This window comes from Neopelma chrysocephalum, unplaced genomic scaffold (genome assembly GCF_003984885.1).
Source record: "Neopelma chrysocephalum unplaced genomic scaffold, ASM398488v2 Primary Assembly neopelma1_347, whole genome shotgun sequence".
In the NCBI taxonomy this organism is placed as follows: Eukaryota; Metazoa; Chordata; class Aves; order Passeriformes; family Pipridae; genus Neopelma; species Neopelma chrysocephalum.
The window spans coordinates 2,310,744-2,332,222 of NW_020898011.1; the positions used below are offsets into that span (position 1 = coordinate 2,310,744).

At 45.9% G+C, this 21,479-nt stretch overlaps 1 protein-coding gene and 1 long non-coding RNA gene across 2 annotated transcripts; both read right to left on the reverse strand.

The window, feature by feature from the left end:
• Nucleotides 1–1,729: 1,729 nt before the first annotated feature.
• Nucleotides 1,730–10,594, reverse strand: LOC113978622 (deleted in malignant brain tumors 1 protein-like). The gene is made up of 11 exons (XM_027705703.1): nt 9,789–10,594; nt 9,404–9,433; nt 8,957–9,001; nt 8,052–8,205; nt 7,634–7,848; nt 5,987–6,031; nt 4,782–4,932; nt 4,265–4,476; nt 3,834–4,006; nt 2,796–3,184; nt 1,730–2,113 (listed from the first exon to the last, which is right to left on the reverse strand). The coding sequence occupies exons 1-11, from the start codon at nt 9,988–9,990 to the stop codon at nt 1,810–1,812; spliced, it is 1,920 nt and encodes a 639-aa protein (XP_027561504.1). The 5' UTR covers nt 9,991–10,594; the 3' UTR covers nt 1,730–1,809.
• A 113-nt stretch (nt 10,595–10,707) lies between these two features.
• LOC113978623 lies at nt 10,708–14,070 on the reverse strand. The gene is made up of 3 exons (XR_003537625.1): nt 14,006–14,070; nt 12,537–12,581; nt 10,708–10,739 (listed from the first exon to the last, which is right to left on the reverse strand). It is a non-coding gene; the product is annotated as an uncharacterized LOC113978623 (long non-coding RNA).
• Between the last annotated feature and the right edge of the window lie 7,409 nt (nt 14,071–21,479).

The window sequence follows — 21,479 nt, forward strand, 5'->3', positions numbered from 1 at the left end:
CTTGTCATAAATATGCAGACACTATATGTGATGATCCTTATGTAATTGGAAAAATAATTTTTGTCTTTCAGCCATGCCTGATTATCCAGGTATTTTTAGCTACATAAAACCTTCTTCATTTGAAACGTTTCATTATTCCATGAAATTTTTATGCAAAATTTTATCTGCTTCTCAAAAAATTGGAAGTGATAGGAAACAGGATTTAAGAGAAGGCTCAGGAGAGTATAACAGTAGCACTTGGGTTCAAATATTTTTCTTGCTAGCACTGACTGCAGTGAAAACAGAAAACACTAGAGGGCAGCTCCAGCAGTCCCTTGGCTGAAGGGTAAAGACACAAATTGCATCACACTGAGATTTACTAAGTACCTCTCACAGGTACAGATGGGCTCCATTACCATTCGTAATGTACTCACAGCTGCCCTGTGGAAAACGAGGACTCTTGATCTTAATTTACACCTGAAAAAGTGGGAAACAAACTCCTGTTTGTTGTGGAGCAAGAACCAGCCCTCTGTGTTCTCTACAACCCAGGCTGTATTTTTCACTAGCAGAGTCAAGATAACCACCTTGAGAGAAGTAAGCTGATGGTTCAGGTACTGTGATAAGATTTGAGAACCTGATACTGCAAGGTGGCAGCCAATCTGAGGGTTGTCAATGGGCTGCAAACTTCCCCTGGTCTTCTGGCTTCTTTCAATGCTGAGCTTTTTTGTCAAACCCACCTTTTTTCACAAGATGAGCCACCAGCATAGAAAGCCTGTCATGCTTGGATTTTAATCTTGAATTGTCAATGAAATTACTCAAGGCAAGGAAATTGCTCAATCTCTCAAATTACTCTGCCAAAAGTGATCGGTTGTTGGTGTTTACCAAGGCTTACAGGATCTGGTATGGAATTAGTTTCTTCACTTTATGTTCCAAGAGAAACCCAACAAGATTGAAAACAGCAACTAGGGGCAGACCACATCCTGGGCTGCAGCTTCCTCGTGAGGGGAAGCAGAGGGACAGGCACTGGTCTCTCCAGTGGAGCAGTGACAGGACTCAAGGGAATGGCCTGAAGTTGCGTCAGGGGAGGTTTAGGTTTTGTCAGAATAAGGTTCCTCCCCCAGAGGGTGGTGGGGCACTGAACAGGCTCCCCAGGGCAGTGGTCACGGCCCCAAGGCTGCCAGACCTCAGGGACTGTTTGGACAACCATCTCAGGGACAGGGTGGGATTGTTGGGGTGTCCTGGGCAGTGCCAGGAGCTGGACTGGATGATCCTTGTGGGTCCCTTCCAACTCAGGATATTTTATGATTCTGTGAACTGCCAGGGGCCAACAGCACTAAAAAATGATGCTTGAGAAACATGAGATAGAACAGGAGTTGAAGTCATGTTCTCCTGGATGACAAAACAGTCCAGCACTTGGAAAGATGAGAGAATTCAGTTACACTTGATCCCTCATCTTGTTATCATCAAAACGTGAAAAAAATGGGGAGAAAATGGCATTCTAGATCAGATTTAAAGATTAACCAACTTCTTCCACTCTCATATATCCAGGCTCAGGCGTATATTAATAGAACCTGTTTATAGAACTTAAACTGCAACTTAAACATTTCAGTTTTACCATTAAGACAGCAAACAACAAACAAAAACAGAGAGCACAAAACTGACTCCCCACAGAACCACTGAAATAGCATTTTTTTATATGGAGATGAAGATGACTGATGTGAAGTGGGATTAACAGGTATGAATCAGTAAGCATATTCCTAATGTTTATTCTGGAGCTTCTGGTAATCTAGCAGCACAGTTTCTTTCAGAATTCAATTGGCATTTAAAGATCTATCCGTCAAAGGAAACAGTTTTAGATTCAGGTTCATTCCTATTCTCAGAACCGGGTTCCCAAAGCTGTATTGGGCCAGCAATAACAATCACACTTTCTAGGCCAGAGCTTGCCTCTCTCTTGGGCCTATTAATACAGCCTTGGTAGCACCTGGAAGAGTAGTCATAGGCCCTGCACACCACCAGTTCACACCGCAGGTAAACCACTGGATCGCTCCAAACAAACTGGAAGGCCGCGAATGAAAAGCGCAGGATGTGTCTGTGGGGTGAATAATGTGCAGCATAGGTAGAATCTTGAGCACACCTGAAAAGAAGCAGAAAAAACCTCTCATGAACACACACTGCAGTCAGTCATCTACGTGCAATAGAACACACGACGTGAGAAGTGATTTCTAAACATAATGAAACTGGGTTTAATAACCTGCAAGCAGGAAAAATAAAATGCCCTTCTTTGGCAGAAATGAACCTTGTTACCTCCCCCTCAGGCTGTTGTGTGTCCAGATACGTGGTGTTTGTATGTATTTTGAAGGTAAATTAACCTTACCTGAGGTATGTCACTGTTATCTCTTGGATAATAACAATCCATGGTGAACTGGCCATAGCCACTCAGTTTACTTGTCATTTTAAGCTGTGGGGTATGTGTGTTATATTTTGGGTCAATCCATCTCCTTTTCCCCAGTAAACCCCAAATGCCCTGTTTATTATTAGAAGCTGACCTTAATATATGCTATATTCACACTACTCCACTAAATGAATAAAATTTAAAAAAAAAAAAAGGGAAAGGGAAAGGGAAAGAAGGGAAAGGGAAAGAAGGGAAAGGGGAAGGGAAAGGGAAAGGGAAAGGGAAAGGGAAAGGGAAAGGGAAAGGGAAAGGGAAAGGAAAAGGGAAAGGGAAAGGGAAAGGGAAAGGGAAAGGAAGGAAAAATGGGACAGATATAGGAGTTCAAAGGCAGTTCTATTTGCAGTTGTTATGCATAAGAGCTCACCCATTCCTGATTATATCATAGGTTACTGCCGAAGAGTTATGGGGAGCTGGAGACGCCACACACGTGTCCAGAAATAGCACCAGGTTTGGATCAGAGCTGTGCAGGTAGGCTTGAAGGAACAAGTTCTGGTTGATATGTACATAGTATGGTGAGTCGTACACTGGTCGTGAGAAGTATGAAGAGTCATAAAATGTGAGGTTTACATCGTATCTGCTGTACTGAGTTTCATTGACTTCAAAATTGTTGTCCGCGACGTACATCGTTTGTGCCCATGTGTCCTCCAGCATCTTGCAGTTGACATGCAGGTGAAGTTTCCTGTTTCTTGTGATTAAATCAGCAGAAGAGGACCCTTTAATAACGTTGGAATAGCTGATTGTATTTTTGTTTCCCTGTTTGGAGCATAAAAGGCAAAATTAATTCAGGTAGTCAGGTACCCTATTGTACCTTCAAACTTTGCTGTATCCTTACAGCAACGTGCACAGTAAAAACATCATTTCCCAGAAAGTCTGCCATGGGAAAGTTTGAATCCAGTAATTTCTGTCCTCAAGATAGCAATCTGTAATCTCCATGTGATATACAGTGCCTACAATACTGGCCTAGAAAACTATTCACATTAAATGCAGGCATAACTGAATTAAATACAACTTATAAAATACTTTAAACATTATAGACATAAAGGTTCAGGTCCAGCACAGTATTTAAGCTAAAATCTGGCTTTAAACAGGATTGGTCATATTTAGTGAAAGCTTTGAGATGTTTTTAACCATCACATTTAGCCTGGAACCTTGAAAATGCCAAAGATTTTCTTTCTCCCACAACTTATTCCTCAAAAGATCGATAACAGGCTACTCCTGGCAGCAGATGCAGGAAATACAAATGCTAACAAACCTTATCCCTCTGGAGAGGGAGAGGACACTTCCAGTCACTGCAGACCCCAGTATAGCTTCCAGTTTGTGCTGGTTTTCAAAGCTAATTCTTCTGTTTGAATTATTATATCCTCCCAGTATTTGCCCATTTTGTTGGAACATTTATTCCTACCTCTCTGACTGTGCCGCAGCGAGTGTACGGAATGTCGAATACAACAGACTCTGATGTGATGTTGGGTGTGCAAAGGGGGTCGTTCAGGGTGAGATTCCGAACAGAATAGCCATGGGACTGAAGGAAGTATCTGCTCACAACCACATGCATGTAGTCTGGCAAACACAGCAGTGCTAGTGGATGGCAAAGAAAACACGTTACAAGTGTCCCAAAAAAGGTTGGAAGTTGTGAATTAAATTAACAATATCTTTTGAAGAAGCAGCTGATATGGCAGAAGGAGTTCAGAATCCAAATTATATACTTGAATCTGTATGAAAGTGTTACAGATCTAATTTAAAATAACACAAAATGGGTGAAATTGGTACAACAAGGTTAACAATTAGCAAATAATTGAGAGGCAATTTTTACTTCTGCTTTAAAGATGAACTTACTAGTGCTTTCATCTGCTGGAGTGGAGTAATAGTAGGCCAGAAACCCTCTGTATGTGTATCGAGAGTTGCTGTGAAATCGGACAGTCATCAGGTTTGAGGAGGACGTGTATGTGCGATAATAACCAGAACAGAACTTCCCAAGGAGAGCAGAGGTGTGCAGGGGCCCATCATAAACTTCTATGTAGTCAGAGAGGCATCTGCCACCTTCCATCCTGGGGAGCAAACATGAATACTTAGTTAAATGATTAATTTTTTTTTTTTTTTTACTCAGATTACCTATTTATAGCAGAAGGGTAAATTTTACTGATGTGATTATCAAATATTTGAGATAGAAGTTTAGGTCTCATTAGGTGCCAGCCATATTTTTGACTTAACAAACAAAAATGAACACATTTCTCATCTCAGATGTACTTAAAAGCTTTGAAAAAGATCCTTGAAATCAAGTAGGCCTTTGCTTAGTAAGTCCAAGTTGTCAGTCCCATACCTTCATCTTCCCAACTAATAAATTCTTACTTACTGAATATCTTCAAATCTAAGCGTGACAAGGAAGTTGCTCTTTACTTCTATTTCCCACACACAGTTGGCATTGTTTGGATAATTTTGGGGGTAAGATGGACTCTGTAATCTACCAGATGAAGAGGAAAGCAAGCCACCACAAGAATAATCTCCTGCAGAGAAAAATATGAGAAGGAAAAGATATGTATACACCATTTAAAGTTGCTTTTGGAATATGCCTACATGGAGTTTATGTCTAAAATTCAGAGGCAATGACTTCTACCAGCTTCTGTGGTCTTTTTATTATGTTCATATACATCTGAATACAGGTTAGGAGATGCTGAACACACTGAATAGCTTCTATAATACTGATCTTCAGTGTCTGCATTAGCAGGATATGAATATTTGACATAGAACTGCACAATTATTGAGGTTGGACTTCTGGAGGTGAGCTATTGCTCGAAAGAGAAAAAGTCCCAGCTGAGCCTGGTTCACTCCCATTACAATTGCTAATGACAAAAGGGAAGGGAAGAAAAAGATCAAATTTTGTTTCAAAATAAACATGAAGAACTTATGCCACAGTCAAAAAATTATATGATTATATAGAGATCAATTGCAGAATCAAATATCAGGGGAATCAAGATCTAAAAAAAGTCTAGTAGTAAAATGAAGTCAAGGATTTCTAGGATACTTTCAAGTGCAAGCTCAAACTATTCCTAGAAAAAAGAAACGTGTAAATGGACAACATCTTTTAAATTATATTCCAAATTAGGAAACAAAATACAAATTTACTTCTTTTAACCTAAAGAATGCACAAGACACCTACTCTGGTCTAAGGGACTTTCAATTTTTATTTTCAGTTTCTAACAAACATTGAAAACCCTTCTCTCACTGGTCCAACGTCCATTATGTGACCGTGTGCCTTTTCCTCTGGAGACCCCACATCAGATGTTCCTTGTATGTTGTGCCTGAAGATCAGGAGGCACTTTCTCACTGTGAGACTGACTGAGCATACAGATATGTTGCCCGCAGGGATGGTCAACTCTCCATGCCTGAATACAGCCAAAAACCATCTGGACATGGACTTAGGCAGCCAGCTCCAGGTAAAGTGGCTTTAGTAGGTGGGTTAGACCAGATGACCTCCTTAAATTCCCTCCCACACCAATCAGCCTGTGAACCAAAACTGGAGGGGTCTATTTACTCCTGCCACAAGTCCCCCGAACCTACCTGAGGCTGATGTCACGGTGGTTGTCCAGCTGGAAGTACCTGGTGCTGTAGGGAGAGAGCAGCAAGTGAGAGCACAGGGTTTTACCCAAGACCAGGAGCCAAGGGCAGGTCACCCCTCCCCAAAGCAAATCCATAACCCCAGGGGTCTGACCACTCCTGCCCCCAGTCCTCTGAACCTACCTGAGGTCGATGTCCCTGTGGTCACCCAGCTGGAATTACCTGGTGCTGTAGGGAGAGAGCAGCAGGTGAACACTCAGCATTTTTCCTAAAAGGAACAGTTTGTCTGGTTGTCACCCCACCCCTAAAGGGACACTGAAACACAGAACCCACAGTCACCACCGGTATCATGGTCGGTCCCTGTGTGGCTGCACCCCCAAGCCTTCCCCCTCCATCCCACCAGCCCAGAGTGCAGCTTGTGTTCTGCATGTGCAAGAGCTCCCATAAGCAGGGCCTCCATCATCTTTCTTGATTGTTAATTGTTGGGGTGATGGGACAGAGCAGACCCTCAACAAGTTGGCTCATGACACCAAAGTGGGAGGAGTGGCTGGTCAAGCAGAGGGTCCTGCTGCCATCCAGAGGGACCTCAATGGGCTGGAGAAACGACCCAACAGGAACATCATGCAGGACACCAAGGACAGGTGCCAAGTGCTGCTCCTGGGGAAGAACAACCCCACACACCAGCAGGCCCCGAGGGTGACCCATGTGGGAAACAACTCTCCAGAATAGGCCCTGGTGAGAACCAAGTTCAGATGGAGCCAGCAATGGGTTAGCAGGGGCTGTTGGGCTGGATGACTTCCAGAGGTCCCTTCCAACCTCAGCCATGCTGTGATTCTGTGACTCTGAGCAAGGCCAAGAGATAGCCAGACCCCCAAACCCCTCCACACTTAATGATGCTCAGTGACACAGGGGGGTCCAGCTGGAACTACTTTGTGCTGTAGGGACAGAGCAGCAAGTGAGAGCACAGTGTTTTACCCAAGATCAGGAGCCCAGGGTGGGTCACCCCTCCCCAAAGCAAATCCAGAAATACAGGAACACAAACCCCACAGTCAACACTATCACCTAGTGGGACCCAGCAAGAGCAACCGCAGCCAGCCTGGGACTCTGTGACCCTCAGCAGGGACAGGAGGTGACCAGACCCCTCCAGCCCTGCAGCCCCAGCTGAGCTCAGTGACACGGGGGCAGTCGAGCTGGAGCTGCTGGTGCTGCAGACAGAGAGCAGCAGCCACACTTGCTCCTCCACACAGCTGCCACAAGGAGTTCACTGCACTGCATCTGAGCGCATCAGCCCTCTTGGTTTTGGGAAAACAAGTGGTTAAGCATGAGCAGGAACATTGGTCTCTGCAGCAATGAGAATGCCAGGACCAAGTAACCCCTCTGCCCTCAGTACAGGCCTGAAAAACAGAGAATGGCTCAGTGGCAGCACCGGAGGACGTGGAGAAAGCCCCATCCCTGCTGAGCAGGCAAAGAAACAGTGTCTGGCAGCAGCCTCATGATTGTGCTGTCTAAAAAGATGCCCCCGAGGAACGATGTCTGTCAATTTGCCCATGGGGCCTGGATGTCCACAGGTGTTGGCAGCCATCAGAAGCCCTTTAAGAGAGAGTTTCATCTTCAGCCCTGCCAAAGGGTAAAGGAGAGCTCTGGTCTTACCTGCAGTGCTGTTGAAGGCAAGAAATGAGGAGTAGTAGGCCAGGAATCCTCTCCTGGTGATGCTGATGTCACTGCGAAACAGGACGGTGAGCTGGTGCCCGGAGGATGTGAAGACTCGAGAGGTGTTGGTGCAAACAGAGCCCAGGAGCCGCCCCCCGGGGGACCCGCCGTCGAACACCTCGATGGCATCGTAGGAGCAGCTGCTGCCTTCCAGCCTGGGGGCACAGGGGGCTCTGTGGGCACCGCAGGCTGTGCCGCCTCCCGGCACCAGCCCCGAGCCCCGGCCGGAGCTGCAGGGCCCAGCCACCCCACCCCATCCCCGCCTCACCCCAGGGCTCGGGCACAGGCAGCCAAGGCCCCACAGTGGGCACGAAGCCGCCCCTGAGCCCACAGCCAGCCCCCCCTGGCCAGGACTCACTCCACATCCGAAAAGCGGAGCTCCACTCTGCGGGCCGGGTCCCACAGCCGAATGCGCCACACGCAGCGGGCGTTGTCGGGGTAGGAGTTGGGGTAGCCCGGGCTCTGGATGGAGCCCCACAGATCCTGCAGTAAGCCACCACAGGAGCCTGTCCCTGCAGAGAGGAGCAGAGCCCGGGCACGGGCAGAGACCTCTTGGCATCCCATCGCCTGGAGCCGTCAGAGGAAGGCCCCACCAAGGAGGCTCTGCCACAGCCCCACACAGACCCTCCCTCCTGGGCACGTGGCACCACTCCAAAGCATCATCCTTGTGCTCCCCCCTACCCAGAGCACGGTTTGTGCTCGGCCTGTGCAGTAACCCCAGTCTGTGGGGTTGGCCATCCAGCAGGACACCTGGGGCAGGAGATAACCAGACCCCTTATAACCCCTCTGGACCTAAATGTGGTCAATGACACTGGGGGAGATGGAACTGGAACTATGGGGTGCTGCAGGGAGAACTCAGCAGGTGAGTGAGCAGCATTTTGTCCAAGAGGAAAACCCAGCTGGCAGTCAGCCCTGTCCAAAAGCCAGGCTCCTTCCAGTGCTGCCTAGAGAGGGGACAAGAGCTCATGGCACAAAGTGAAGCACAGAAGGTTCCATGTGACTATAAGGAAACACTTTTCCACTGGGAGGGTGACTGAGCACAGGCACAGGTTGCCCACGGAGGTGGTGGACTCTCCACCCTAGGAGGTAGCCAAAAGCCACCTGATCATGGCCTTGAGCAGTCAGCTCAAGGCAACCCTGCTTTAGCCAGGGCTTAGGACCCCATTACTCCAGAAGTCCCTTCCAACCTCAACCATCTTCTAATTCTGTGATCCATAACTGAAGGCAGAAGCTAGTCAGACCCCATAGCCCCTCTGGACATACCTGTGGTCCATGGCATGGGGGTTGTCATGCTGTAGGTAGCTCTCACTGCAGGGAGAGAGCAGCAATTGAGAGCGCAGTGCTTTGCATAAGAGGATCACCCAGCTGGGACACCCCCCTATCCAAGGGGGACCCCGGGACAGTGAAACCCGAAAACCACAGTGGGCACTGTAATGAGGCAGGACCAAGCAGCTGCAGTGTCAACTGCCCCAGCACCTGCTCAGGGGCATCCCCACTGTGGCACCAGGTGCAAAACCTCTCCCCCCGAAGAAGAAGCTGCTCAGTCACAAAGGATCCCAAGCAATCCCACATCATCCTGAGCATCAGGGATGTTACCCAGGGTCTGTAAGTGCAGCCCACATTTGGGTCTTCTGCTCTGATGAACACAGAGCATCCCAGAGGCAGAACACCCCATGGAAAAATAGTACATAAATAGAAATCTCTAGTTACCTGCTGGTAGAGGCTCTGTTAGTCCTGAGTCTGCAAAGAGAGAAAACCAGAGGGTGTGAGGCACATACTATAATCTCATGGAGAGGTATGAAGGGATCCATGGGGAGGATGGCCTGGCTAAAAACCATCACCCTCCTCACTCTGCACAGGAGCAGCCTCCTAAATCCACATTTAGTCTCCTAAATCCCAGGCATCCTAAGCACAATCTGCAAGTGCAGGAAGGGTGCTCCCTCTGAAACACAGGCCCCTGCATCAGGGACGTGGACCTATGACCCGCTGCTGCCCTGCAGAGCACAGAGCAAGGGTTGGACAGGCTTCACCCAGCCTCACACAAACACCAGGTGGGGTTTCTTCAGGAAACTGCCCCCAAAACACAAAAACCCACCTGAGCATATGACAGAAGCATCTCCATGATGACAGACATAGTACTGGTAGTTGTAGGGGCACTGCCACAAATAGTCTTCATACCCTGCACAATTCACCTCCGTGATCAAGTATGGGTACGAGTCGCTCGAAGGGAAATCACTCATCACTCCAAGGGGCGATCCGCAGCCAAGCTGCCTGCACACAACCTCAGCATCTTCCATGTTCCACAGGTATCCACACACCTTCTCCCAGTTTCCGAAGAACTGGATTTCCACGTTGCCTGCGCAGCGGTTCGGCCCACCGCTGAGCCTCAGCCTCTGCCACAGCTCTTGGAGAGACACAAACCCCTGCGTCAGGCCAGCAGTGCTCTGGGCTCAGGCAGTGACATTGCACAGGAGAGCACAGGCTCCCACATCCTCTCCGGGCACCCATCTGCACCCACAGCACAGCTCAGGGCTGGCAGCCTCTGCTTGGTCTCCCATGCTGAGGGACAGACAGGCTGGGCCAGCAGCAGGTCCCATCCCCGTGCCCAGGGCCACCAGAAGGGCCTTGGCAGACACACTCACCATCAGCTGGAACTGTGGAGGAGAACAAGCAGGGAAAAAAACACAAAGAGAGCAAATGAATTAGGATGAATTATCTGGGAGCTGTCAGTGCTCTCTACCCTTTCCCCAGTGAGTCAAGTCCCCAGTGAAGGGCACAACTGATAGATCTTTTTATTTCTAACAAGGAGGTTGGTTGCTGGAGGGTAGAGCCACCCCTGAGTTCCTGGCTCCCAGATAATTTACTTCTTGCATACATCCCTGGCCCCACCCTAGGGCAAGCAGGAGCTTTTTCATCATAATAATTTGTTCTCAAGAATAAATACGATGATGAAAACATAAAGCTATCACTATCATATGAAGTAATAATCTGGTAAATTACTTACAAGTCATGAAGTCAAGTGTTGTTGGGGGATGTAGTGCTTCTTCTAGAGAAGGAAAAAACATAGATGATACCATATGTGAAGGCCAAAAAGGCAAATATGATATGAAACTTCCTCAAACCCTGTTTCAGTCTCCAGGAATTAGTGGCCAACAAATTTTAGATCTAAGAGATTTCTTTTTATTTTAGTAAATCACAGTAGTTTTTCCTTTCATTAACCATCAAATCTCTTTGTGAACCCACCAAAAACCTGCAACTGGCCCGGAGAGTGCCAAGTGCCCTTGAAGTCAGACCAGTTTTCTCAGGGTACCCAGCCCCCCGAGCTGGAAGACAGGGGTGGGGAGCAGAATGAAGCCCCCAAAATCCAAAGGGAAATTGTCAGGGACACCCACAAATCTATGGGGGTGGATGGAATCCACCCAAGGGAGATGCAGGGGCTCAGCCTAGAGAAGAGAAGCCTCAAGATGGGGACCTTATTTCTCTCTACAACTACCTGGCAGGAGATTGTAGCCAGGTGGGGGTCAGTCCCTTCTCTGAAGTAACAAGTGATAGGACAAGAGGCAATAGCCTCAAGTTGGGCCAGGGGATGTTTAGATTGGAGATTAGGGGAAATTTAATCATGGAAAAGGTTGTCAAGCCCTGGAACAGGATGCCCAGGGCAGGGTTGGGGTCACTATTCCTGAAGGGATTTAAAAGACATGTAAAAGACATGTATAGGTGTAAATGTGTGGGCCATGGCTTAGTGGTGGGCTTAGCAGTGCTGGGTTAATGGCTGGACTCGATGATCCAAGAGGTCCTTTAAAACTTAAACAATTCTCTGATTCTCTCTGCTGATTTCACCAGATCTGATCAGAAGCTGATGGTTCTGCTACTGGCATGAGAATAGGCTGTGAACAACTGCCTCTCCCTCCCTTTCTCCAAACCAAAGAGGGACAAAAATCCTGACAGAAATGAAGGTGACACAAAATATCCGGGGAGATGGTCAGAGCGAGGCCAGTGACAAGGGAGGCTGCACATCCAAAAGCTCCCTGTCACGGGTTCTGCTCACGTTCCCACTACATCTAAGCTTCTCTCATTCCCTTCCGCTCCCAACAGCACTGATTTCATCAATACCGTGCTGTTGACTGCCGCTGGAGTCAGTAACTCGGTCAAAGAAGGGTTTTCCTTGCTAAGGCTTCTGTACAGCTGATGGAAAGCCTCCAGGTGGCACTAAGAGATCGAGGGCGTCCCTTAGGACAGGGCTCTGACACCCGGGGAAAGGTGATCTCCTTCCTAGTGCTTCTGTGATCAGGTGACAGCACCAAACATCTCAAAATTGATAAACATAATCCAAATTAATAAGGGCATTTCATGTGAGTGCTGTTCTGTCTCCGTAAAGGTCATTGGAAAATGGTCTACAAACCTATATTCAGTCAAAATTTATCTGTGCAAACTGTGGATAACTTTGCTCTGGGCTTTCAGATACTCAGAAACTGCTGCATTTATACAGGCTTTGTTTTTAACATGGTATTGTGATCCCAAGGTTTTAGCCCAAGGACTGACTTAATTAAGCTTTTCATTGCAGTGATGGTTCTCATTCCTTCTCTGAGAAGAGGGACACACATTCACTTATATGCTGCATTTTAAGTGCATGTATGTACTACCCTATAGATTCTGTATGGGTGCATTCAGACGTGGGAGCCCAGTCTGAAGGATGCTGAGCCCCTGACTAAGCTGGTGGGTTGGCTACCTCGGCTACAACTAAACTAGAAGAATCCTCAGATGCAAGCATCAGCCTGGAGAGAATATTTAGCAATGCCAATTCTATAAAAAAGTGTGCATTTTTATATAACTTTAAAATTACCTGTTGTTAGAGGCCTTTCTGGTTCAGCATCTCCTGTTGTCCAAGCTGCAGACAGTGTCAACACAAACAACAACAACAACAACAAAAATATTGAAGAACATTACATTAATTAAATAATGAGGATGGGAAGTTTGCACGCACAGGATCCCTGGTGGCATTGGCAAAGGGATGTCAGATGTTTTTCAAGGGAGTGGGTTAGGTGGTGATAAAAATCCTTCTCTTTGGACAACCTGATAGGTGGGAATACACCCTCACTGATTAATATCATGTATCATAAAACTAATTGTCTCTCAAACTCACAGTTTATTTATTTAAAGTGATTTCTGGATGCAGAAGATCCTAACAGGGACATGTGTAATGTTTTCAGTTATTAGGGTACTTTACAATGCATCCCACCACACTGCTCCTCATGCATGCAAGGCTTTAAACCTGAATTAATTAGATGGTAATGAAAGGATTAAACAGTAACTCAGTATTTTCCAGCTGAACATCAACATCCCAGCTTAGTTTTCAGCATTACTAATTGCACCTCAAATATTTTTGGAGGGAGTAAATAACAAGGGCATTAAAAACCTGAGGAAATAGCCCTGAAAGGTTATTTCTTTCCACCGTGTACATGGGAGCACAGAAAGGGAAAGCAGGTTTTTGCTTTTGGTTCATTAGTCCAAGCCAAGTTCACTCCAGAATTTTACACCTGGAAGAGGAAGGGATGGAAAGACAGCAGCTGTGCCAACACCTTTGATCTTTTTCCATCCTACTCTCCTGCATAAAGAATGCAACAGCAGCAGCTTAAGGCACTCTGCTCAGCCAGGAAAGCCTCACCTGAAAAATGGGAAAGTGTTTTTGAACACAGAAAGACTATTTTACCCTGTTGGAAGCATCCTCCCTACCATCAGACCCCCCAATGCCTCTGCAAGCAAATCAAATCACACTTGTAAGAGGAATTAGCCTGTGGGAAATTAGAATTAAAAAAAAAAATTACAGTAATTCCTATTATATTCTAGTAACTACAATAATGATAGGATAGAGGTGTGCCATACTTGTTTTATCTGGGGCACTCTGTTATTAAACACCAATGTATTGGTTGTACCAATGTACCTAATCAAGTACAAATTCCGTGGTTCAAAGTGCACCTCTTTAAAATAAACATATCTTTAGTCCAGAAAATACTTATTAGTCTTTAAATCCATTACCCCAGTATAAAGAATTGGAAATTTATATCTTTGGCTTTACAGTATATTCATTTGATTTGATTTGATTTTACTGGGCTCTTTACAAAAATGGTGAGAAAAAAATTAAATTCATTAAGCAGTTTCAATAAAATTGATTTGCTCAGTTCATAGCTTTGACCTGCTCATGGTTTTTGAAAGAACTAAGCTGTGCTAGTAAATCCTCTTTTACCCTTAAATCTCAGCATTATCCTCAGGTGAAATATAGCCACGGAGGTGATCAGAATTGAGACTTGTTACCTGCATCCAGCTGAATTTGAAGGCTTATCATCACCACCCAAGACAAGATCATGGTGGCAGCCATCTCCTCGGAGCTCCTGGTACAGGAGGGCACCAGAATTTATAGGCAGGGACTACACTAAAGGGTGTAGCTCAGCAACCCAATCTCTCGCTTCAGTAGGTCAACATCACGTTCTCCACTGCTCTCACTTCCCTAACTTCCATGGCCGTATGTTTGATTTGTTAACCAGGATTTAACCAGCTTCCTGGTTCTGCAAGAAGACATCTGATTCAGGGGCAGCAGAGATCAAAAGTGGTTGCAGTAGCTGGTGTTTTTCCCTCCCATCCCTCTTTGGCTGTGAAGTTCACTTGTGGTCAGTTATGTAACACATCCCTTTCTTGCTCTTAGGTTTGAGCTGAATCTGAGCCAAAGCTGCTTTTTAAGACGGTGTAGAAGGGCTTTCCTTTTTGGGACTGCACATGTGGGAGGGTAAGACCATGGTGGGAAACAATCGAGGGGCTTATAGAGACCCTTCGTACTGACCTAGCCTCTGGTACAGCCACCTGCTGCTGGGAGGGCATCAGACAGAGACAACCATCATGTCTCCAGTCCCTTAACGTTGTTGTCAAGGTGCAGTTTCAGGGACTGAGTCAAATCATTAAGGTTGGACAAGGCCTCCAAGATCATTGAGTCCAACTGTCAACACCGACACCGTAACCCCCAAGTGCCACACCGACCTGACTTTTGAACACTTCCAGGGATGGTGATTCCACCAGTTCTCTGGGCATCCTGTTCCAATGCTTGACAACCCTTTTGTGAAGGAATTTTTCCTATTATCCAACCTTAACATCCCCTGGCACAATCTCAGACCATTCCCTCTCGTCCTTTTATCACACCTAACTTACCATCATGAATTTCTCAAATATTAGTTACTTACCAACTTTCTAGAGGTAGAAGAATTTGGAACTATAATGTAGAGTTGCCTTGAATTCCCCCCCATATGCATTTATGTATATTTCTGTCCTAACAGATGTCACAAAAACATGCAGTAAAAGTGAGTATCCTCATCTTTTTCTGACCTCCCCCTGTTCATCCTTCAGTGTGCTCTGAAGGATCATCACCAGGGCAGCAAGACTCAGTATGTTTAAGCTCTGCAAGCTGTGTACAGCAAATCTGAAAACCCCAAAGTAACATTTTGACTTTTGTTTCAAATTCAAGCCAAAATTCAGTGGTCATGCACTGCTCATTGTTAAACAGTACAATGCTTCCTGGAGAACAAGGAGTATAAGTCCGGGGATAAGGGCAAGTATAGAAAAATAAAGGAAAAATCATCCCAAATTCTCTCTTTCTGAAGCCCTTAATAGCTTTCCAGATCCCTTGACACAGTCCTCCCACTGGGATTTACCACATATTTAAGGTAACAGTTAAATAATGGCATCCAAAGGAACTCTACAGTGGATTATTACAAAGAGAAATTATCATGGTTGGGTTTTGGTGGATCCAAGTGCCCATCAAAGAACCTACATTTGCACAGCACTGCTGAATTTGGCAGTGCTTTAACAGTATAGAAAACTACAGAATCACAGAAATATTTAGCCTGGAAGGGACCTCCAGAGGCTGTCTGGTCCAACCCCTGGTTCAAAGTAGAATTATCTTCAATCAGTCAATCAAACAACCTTCAAAGTGTCTCAGGGCCTTAGTTACTTCTGTAACACAGAATTCTGCATTTTTCTTTTATAGAAAAAGGGTGCAAAAACTTCTAGACGATAAAAATTTGACATGATGGTTGTTCCTATTCTTATTTTTGGATGAGTTTGGATTTATTACTGATTGGTAAACATAATACTTCTCAGAAACCCAGAAACAGGTTTCTTGTGCCTCATGAAAAATGCAATACAACTGTCTTGGACAGCCAGCACCCAAGCTCGACCTCACACAGCAGAGGAGACCCAAAAGAAGATCAAAAGGAGAAAGGGAGCACAAACTCCATTGTGAGAAGGGAGAAAAAATGAAAGTATTAGTTTGTTAGACATGCAAACAGTTCATTGACTTTGTAAACATGGGTAGACTTTTCTTCTCATGGTTTTGCAAGGCAGAGGGAGGAAGTGGTCATTCAGAGGGACTGAAGGAAGTAAGGGATGTGGCTTGGTAAACAAATTGGGGCAGCTGTTGAGAGATGAAAGAAAAGCAAAACCAGATTAAAAACACTGAAAACTCAACAAAAACTGTTAATATTTGAATGTAAAAAGAGAAGATGTGAGGCAACTCCAAACAGAAAGGCTGAGTCAAGCTCAGGATGGCTGGTCCACACAGACCCCAATGGTAAGGATCACTGCATGGCCATCCCGCTCCAGGACTGGCATTCTCTGCATGGAGCCCAGCATTCCAGTTCCTCTGTCCCTGGATAAAAAGAAAGTGTGGTGGATTGACCTTGCCCCTCTCTCATTCCTCCTCCTCAACAGGGTGCAGGAGGAGAAAATAAGGTGAAAAAGGTGGGTTGAGAAAAGGACAGGGGAATCACTGTCACACGGAAAAGAGAATCAACTTGCAGAAATATAATTTCATTGCCAATTAAAATAGAATTTGATAGCAAGAAACACTGACAACTTAAATAACACCTCCCCTACTGTTTGCCCAGGCTCAGCTTCACTTCTTCATTCCACTCCTGTACCTCCCCACTCCCTGAGTGGCACAGGGGGACTAAGAGGAATGGGACACTGTGGTCAGTCCACAGCAGTTTGTCACTGATGCTCTGATCTCCTCACTCTTTTCCCATGCTCCATTGTGGGGCCTTCCCACAGGCTGCAGTCCTTCAGGATAATCCAAAATGAGCTCCCAATGGCCACAGCTCCTTCAGGAAATGTCATCTTGCTCCAGCACAGGGCCCTTCATGGTGTGTGGGGTCACCTCTGGTCTGGCACATGGAACACCTCCTCCTCCTCCATCATCTCTAACCTTCTGTTCACAGGGCTGTTCCTCACATGTTTTCACCCCTGAATCTTCCTTCCTTGAGTGGCATTTTGTACATTCTTCAGTATATTTTCCCAGAGGCACCACCCTGAGGTGGGACTGTTGCAGGGCTGGCTGGAACACCCCAAAGCACCAGAGACTCTGGGTCAGTGATCAAGACACCAGTTGGCACACGTTGAAATGACCCATTTGAAGCAGTCACTACATGGTCCCTGATACTACAGGAGAAAACTGAAGAGCCAGTGGCAAAATAGTACAGTGCTGTGGACCTGGTTTTTGCACAAAAAGATGTTTCTTCCCACCAGATAGGATGGCTGATGGAGTGAGGGATTTTGTTGACTCTTTACTCATTTCACCAGAGCTGGAACTGGATGAAGACGTGTGCAAACACCAGTTTTAGTTTGGATCCATCATTGCTTTAAAAGTCAACTGTGCAATGAAATGCTTGTCCTTTGGGTGGGAGAAAGGACGCAAGGTGTTCACATTTTTTTATTAATTAACATTCAGTTCTCACTAACGCCTTTAAATCTAACTGATAGCATAATTTCTAGCACAGCATCAATGATGTTTCCCTGTCATTGGACACATCAAGGGCCACAAAGCAGGTACCAATCACTCACCCCAAGCTGAGACAGCCTCCATGGCACACCCCTTCGCTGGTCCATAACCTCTCTCCCCATTTTTCAGTTTCCTTGCACCTCTGTCCCAAGCTTTGTTTGCACAAGTGTTACCAAAGCAAATTGTAAGGCAGGAATGGTTTCACTGCATAAGGAAATCAAGATTTATGATTAAACTATGTTTGCTTGGATCAGTGAAGATTAAATGATTTAGTCAGACATTGGAAATAGCCATGCTACTGTCCATGGGAATACCAGCTTCCCTCCTCATAGAGGTCTCCTGCCATCCCTCTGCTGCACTTGCTTCCAGTAACAGCTATTTCTCTCTGGCCATTAAGTTACAAATGTGTTCCTTAAGCACAGTGGTGCACCTGGCAACATGTGAACAAGAGAAAACAGTGTCAAACTGACTTTTCCTGTAGAAGACTTGCTGGTACTCCTCAGTCCCTGGCCTCTCTGGCTGCTTTGCTCACCCTTCCTCTAAAGATTCCTCCACATCCTCAACAGATTCCCTCAGCACCACTGCAAGCTTTTCTTCAGTCCACCCACTGTCTCCCTTGTTCTACAGCTGTGGGTGTGTTCACTAGGGATGCCTGAGAGCCCCATGCACTGCTGGAACAGAACCAATAAAAGATGTTACTTGATTACAGTGTCCCAACAACAGAGAAGCTGTGGGCAACCACGTAGACACTGCAGTCCCCACCACATGGCTACAGGGGTGTCTTCTCTTTTCATTCCTCTTATACACCCTCTTTTTCTTGACCTGCAGTTTCTTTCCCAGCCCTCTCCTCTCTGTTCTATTCTCTCTCTTCTCCAGCAGGCATGACACTCAGATCCACGCTGGCAGCTCACAGGAGGTTTCCATGCAGGAGAGCAGAGAGTGTTTGTCCAAGACCTGTGCCTGGTGTGTTACGGGTGAGAGCATCCAGGTAAGCAGGTGGGGACAGCTCTTCGTGAGAGCCAAGAGCTCTACAAGGAAATAGTCTTATTGATCTTATGATACTTAGGATCTATGACATTCCTGAACAGTAACAGTGCTCCAGCCAGAAAAATGGGGAGAAAAAAGGCTCAACACAAATTCAGGTTGAATTCAGCAAACAGTTTCATTTGAGCAAAATGCTAAACGGTGAAAAATTTTTGTTCTGTAGGTGTCATAACAAAATATTTCAAATACAGTTTTTGGACACTCTTTAAAGCTTGAAGAACCTGAGAACCTAACAAAACAGTTCCATTGGGGTAAGATTGCAGTTGAAAAATTAGTTATTCACCACCCCTGCTATTATTGAAAGGTTTTTGCATGCCTGGAATAGACATCGTACTGTTGAGGAAAAGAGGGAACTTGGATTATCTAGGAAAGGTGCTAGGCAGATGGTGATGAAAGACGTGGAACTTGTGCCTAGTCTCATTTTGTACTGCTCCTCATCTGCTTGGTTGCACCTCCTCTACTTCCAGCTCCCCTCCCTCTCCCAGACCACCACTGACTCCAACCCATCCCAACTAACGAACACCAACCTCTTTGAATGCAACAAGATTTGCTTATCAAATGTCAGTATGAGGTAACAGAAATCAAGCACTTTTACCTTACAGTGAGGGGACATTGTACAGAGCAGGAACTGTTTGATCTCTGTTTACATTCTGATAGCAAACACCACAATATTTTACACAGCACATCAGAGCACAAGATATGCCTTTATATGAACATACACTTATCACTCCTTTATCACACACTTTATCAACCTGCAGTTGGTAAAGACAGATGAAACAGATAAAGGATCAACGGCAAAACCTCAATGGTAAAGGAAAGATAAATGAAAATTATAATCTCCGAGAATGAACTTGTCATTATGAAGTCTCAATACCTAAGATTTACATAAATAGTTACTGCAACAGAGATAATAATGAAAACTAGAGCAGGGACTAGGCTTGAGGCTTCCACACTTTTAAACAACCTTTAGTCGCTGCTAAAAAGCTGTTCCTTACCCTGCAATCCTTTGTGCCTGGCACCATGCAGGTAGAAGCTCAGAGAACTCTCCTACCCTGGCCAACTGGTAATCAAGTGTTTAAGCTGGTTTTCTGGGATCACAGATTAATTTGACTGCTTCTCACCTTGGGTATTTCCTTGCTGAATAGACTATCCCTTAAGCCACCTTAAGATGGGAACCACTCGTGCTCAGAAAGAAAATAGCTTCAGCTTTCCTATCTGTAAGTGCCCTCATCCAGGCAGTCACTGATATCACTCACCATTTCAGACTTTTTAGGCAACTAAATGTCTGAGTCACAAAAAAAAATATAAATACCTCCCAGGTACTGATCCTCCAAGGCAACTGATGTCAGCAAGAGATAGGGAAGGGCAGCTCAGCTTCCATCCATCCCACATCTCCCTTGAATCTTGCCTTGTGTTTGTTGAACAAACCTGGTCTGTTACCCTCCAAGGCAGGGAGGTCCTGCAGAGAGACCTTGCCAAACTGAGGACTGGGTTATCACCAACCACATGAAGTCCAACAAGGGCAAGTGCTGGATTCTGCCCCTGGGATGGGGCAACCCCAGATGTACAGACAGACTGGGGAAGGAGAGGTTGGAAAGCAGTGCCGGGAAAGGGCCCTGGGGGTGCTGGTGGGTGGCCACTTGGCCATGAGTCAGCAGGGCCCTGGTAGCCAGGAGGGACATCCCTGTCCTGGGGGCATCAGGGACAGCATCACTGGCTGGGCCAGGGAGGGGATTGTCCTGCTCTACTCTGCCCTGGGGTGGCCTCACCTGGAATACTGGGGCAGTTTGGGGGGACACAATGTCAGGAAGGTATTGAGCCATTAGGAGAGCAATGAAGACAGGGAAGGTCCTTGATTTGAAGCCATGTGAGGACACTGAGAGCACTTGGTCTGTTCAGCTGGAGGAGACTGAGGGGAGACCTCACTGCAGTTCCAACTTCCTTGGGAGGGGCAGAGGAGGGGCAGGGACTGAGCTCTGCTCTATGGGGACCAGGGACAGCACCCAGGGAATGGCCTGGAGTTGTGTCAGGGCAGGGTCAGGTTGGATCTCAGGGAAAGGTTCTTCCCCCAGAGGGTGGTTGGGCACTGCCCAGGCTCCCCAGGGCAGTGAGCACAGCACCAAGGCTGCCAGAGCTCAGAGAGGGTTTGGATGATCCTCTGGGGCACAGGGTGGGACTCTTGGGGATGGTCCTATGCAGGGCTGAGGGTTGGACTTGATGATCCTTGTGGGTGCCTTCCAAGTCTCAGCATCTTCTGTGATTCTGTGAAAGAGCAGAAGTTGAAAAAGGCAAACAGTGGCTTGCAGAAGGAGGGTGGGTCCAAAACATTTTATTTTTTTGCTGAAGCCAGAAAGGAAAACAATGATCCATTAAAAGAATGATCCATTAAACCACAATCCATAAAATTTCATTGAAAAGTAAAAATGCTTCCATAAACTTAAGGATAACCAGAAGCATTTGACTGACATCACAGCTTGAAAATTTACATTTTCTTGTAACCAGGGTATCTAGACCCAAAGTTGGTGGTAATGTTCACAACCTGTCATGAATGGCTTCACCCCCAAAAATGACAGAACATATTGTTTTGTCATTACATAAAGTTTAACGCTGCTATCAAACAAATATTGACAATCTTCCCACGTAGTTTCTCTCCCATCATATAAAGAAAGAGTTCTATGTATTATTAACACATACTTTTGCCTATCCAGTTTGGCCAACTTCCTAAACAATCCATCCCACCTAGTTTTGAATTTAAGACAATAGTTTCATTAACTCAGCTGGGCTGATCACTGGTAGTTATAAATTTAACAGTTGTGCCTCCTTTTCCCAATTGTTCCTGCAATCACAAACACTTCTGCCATCCTGACAAAATAAATGAGATCACAGCCAGACAAAAAAAAAAAAGTCTAAGCCAAGGGCATT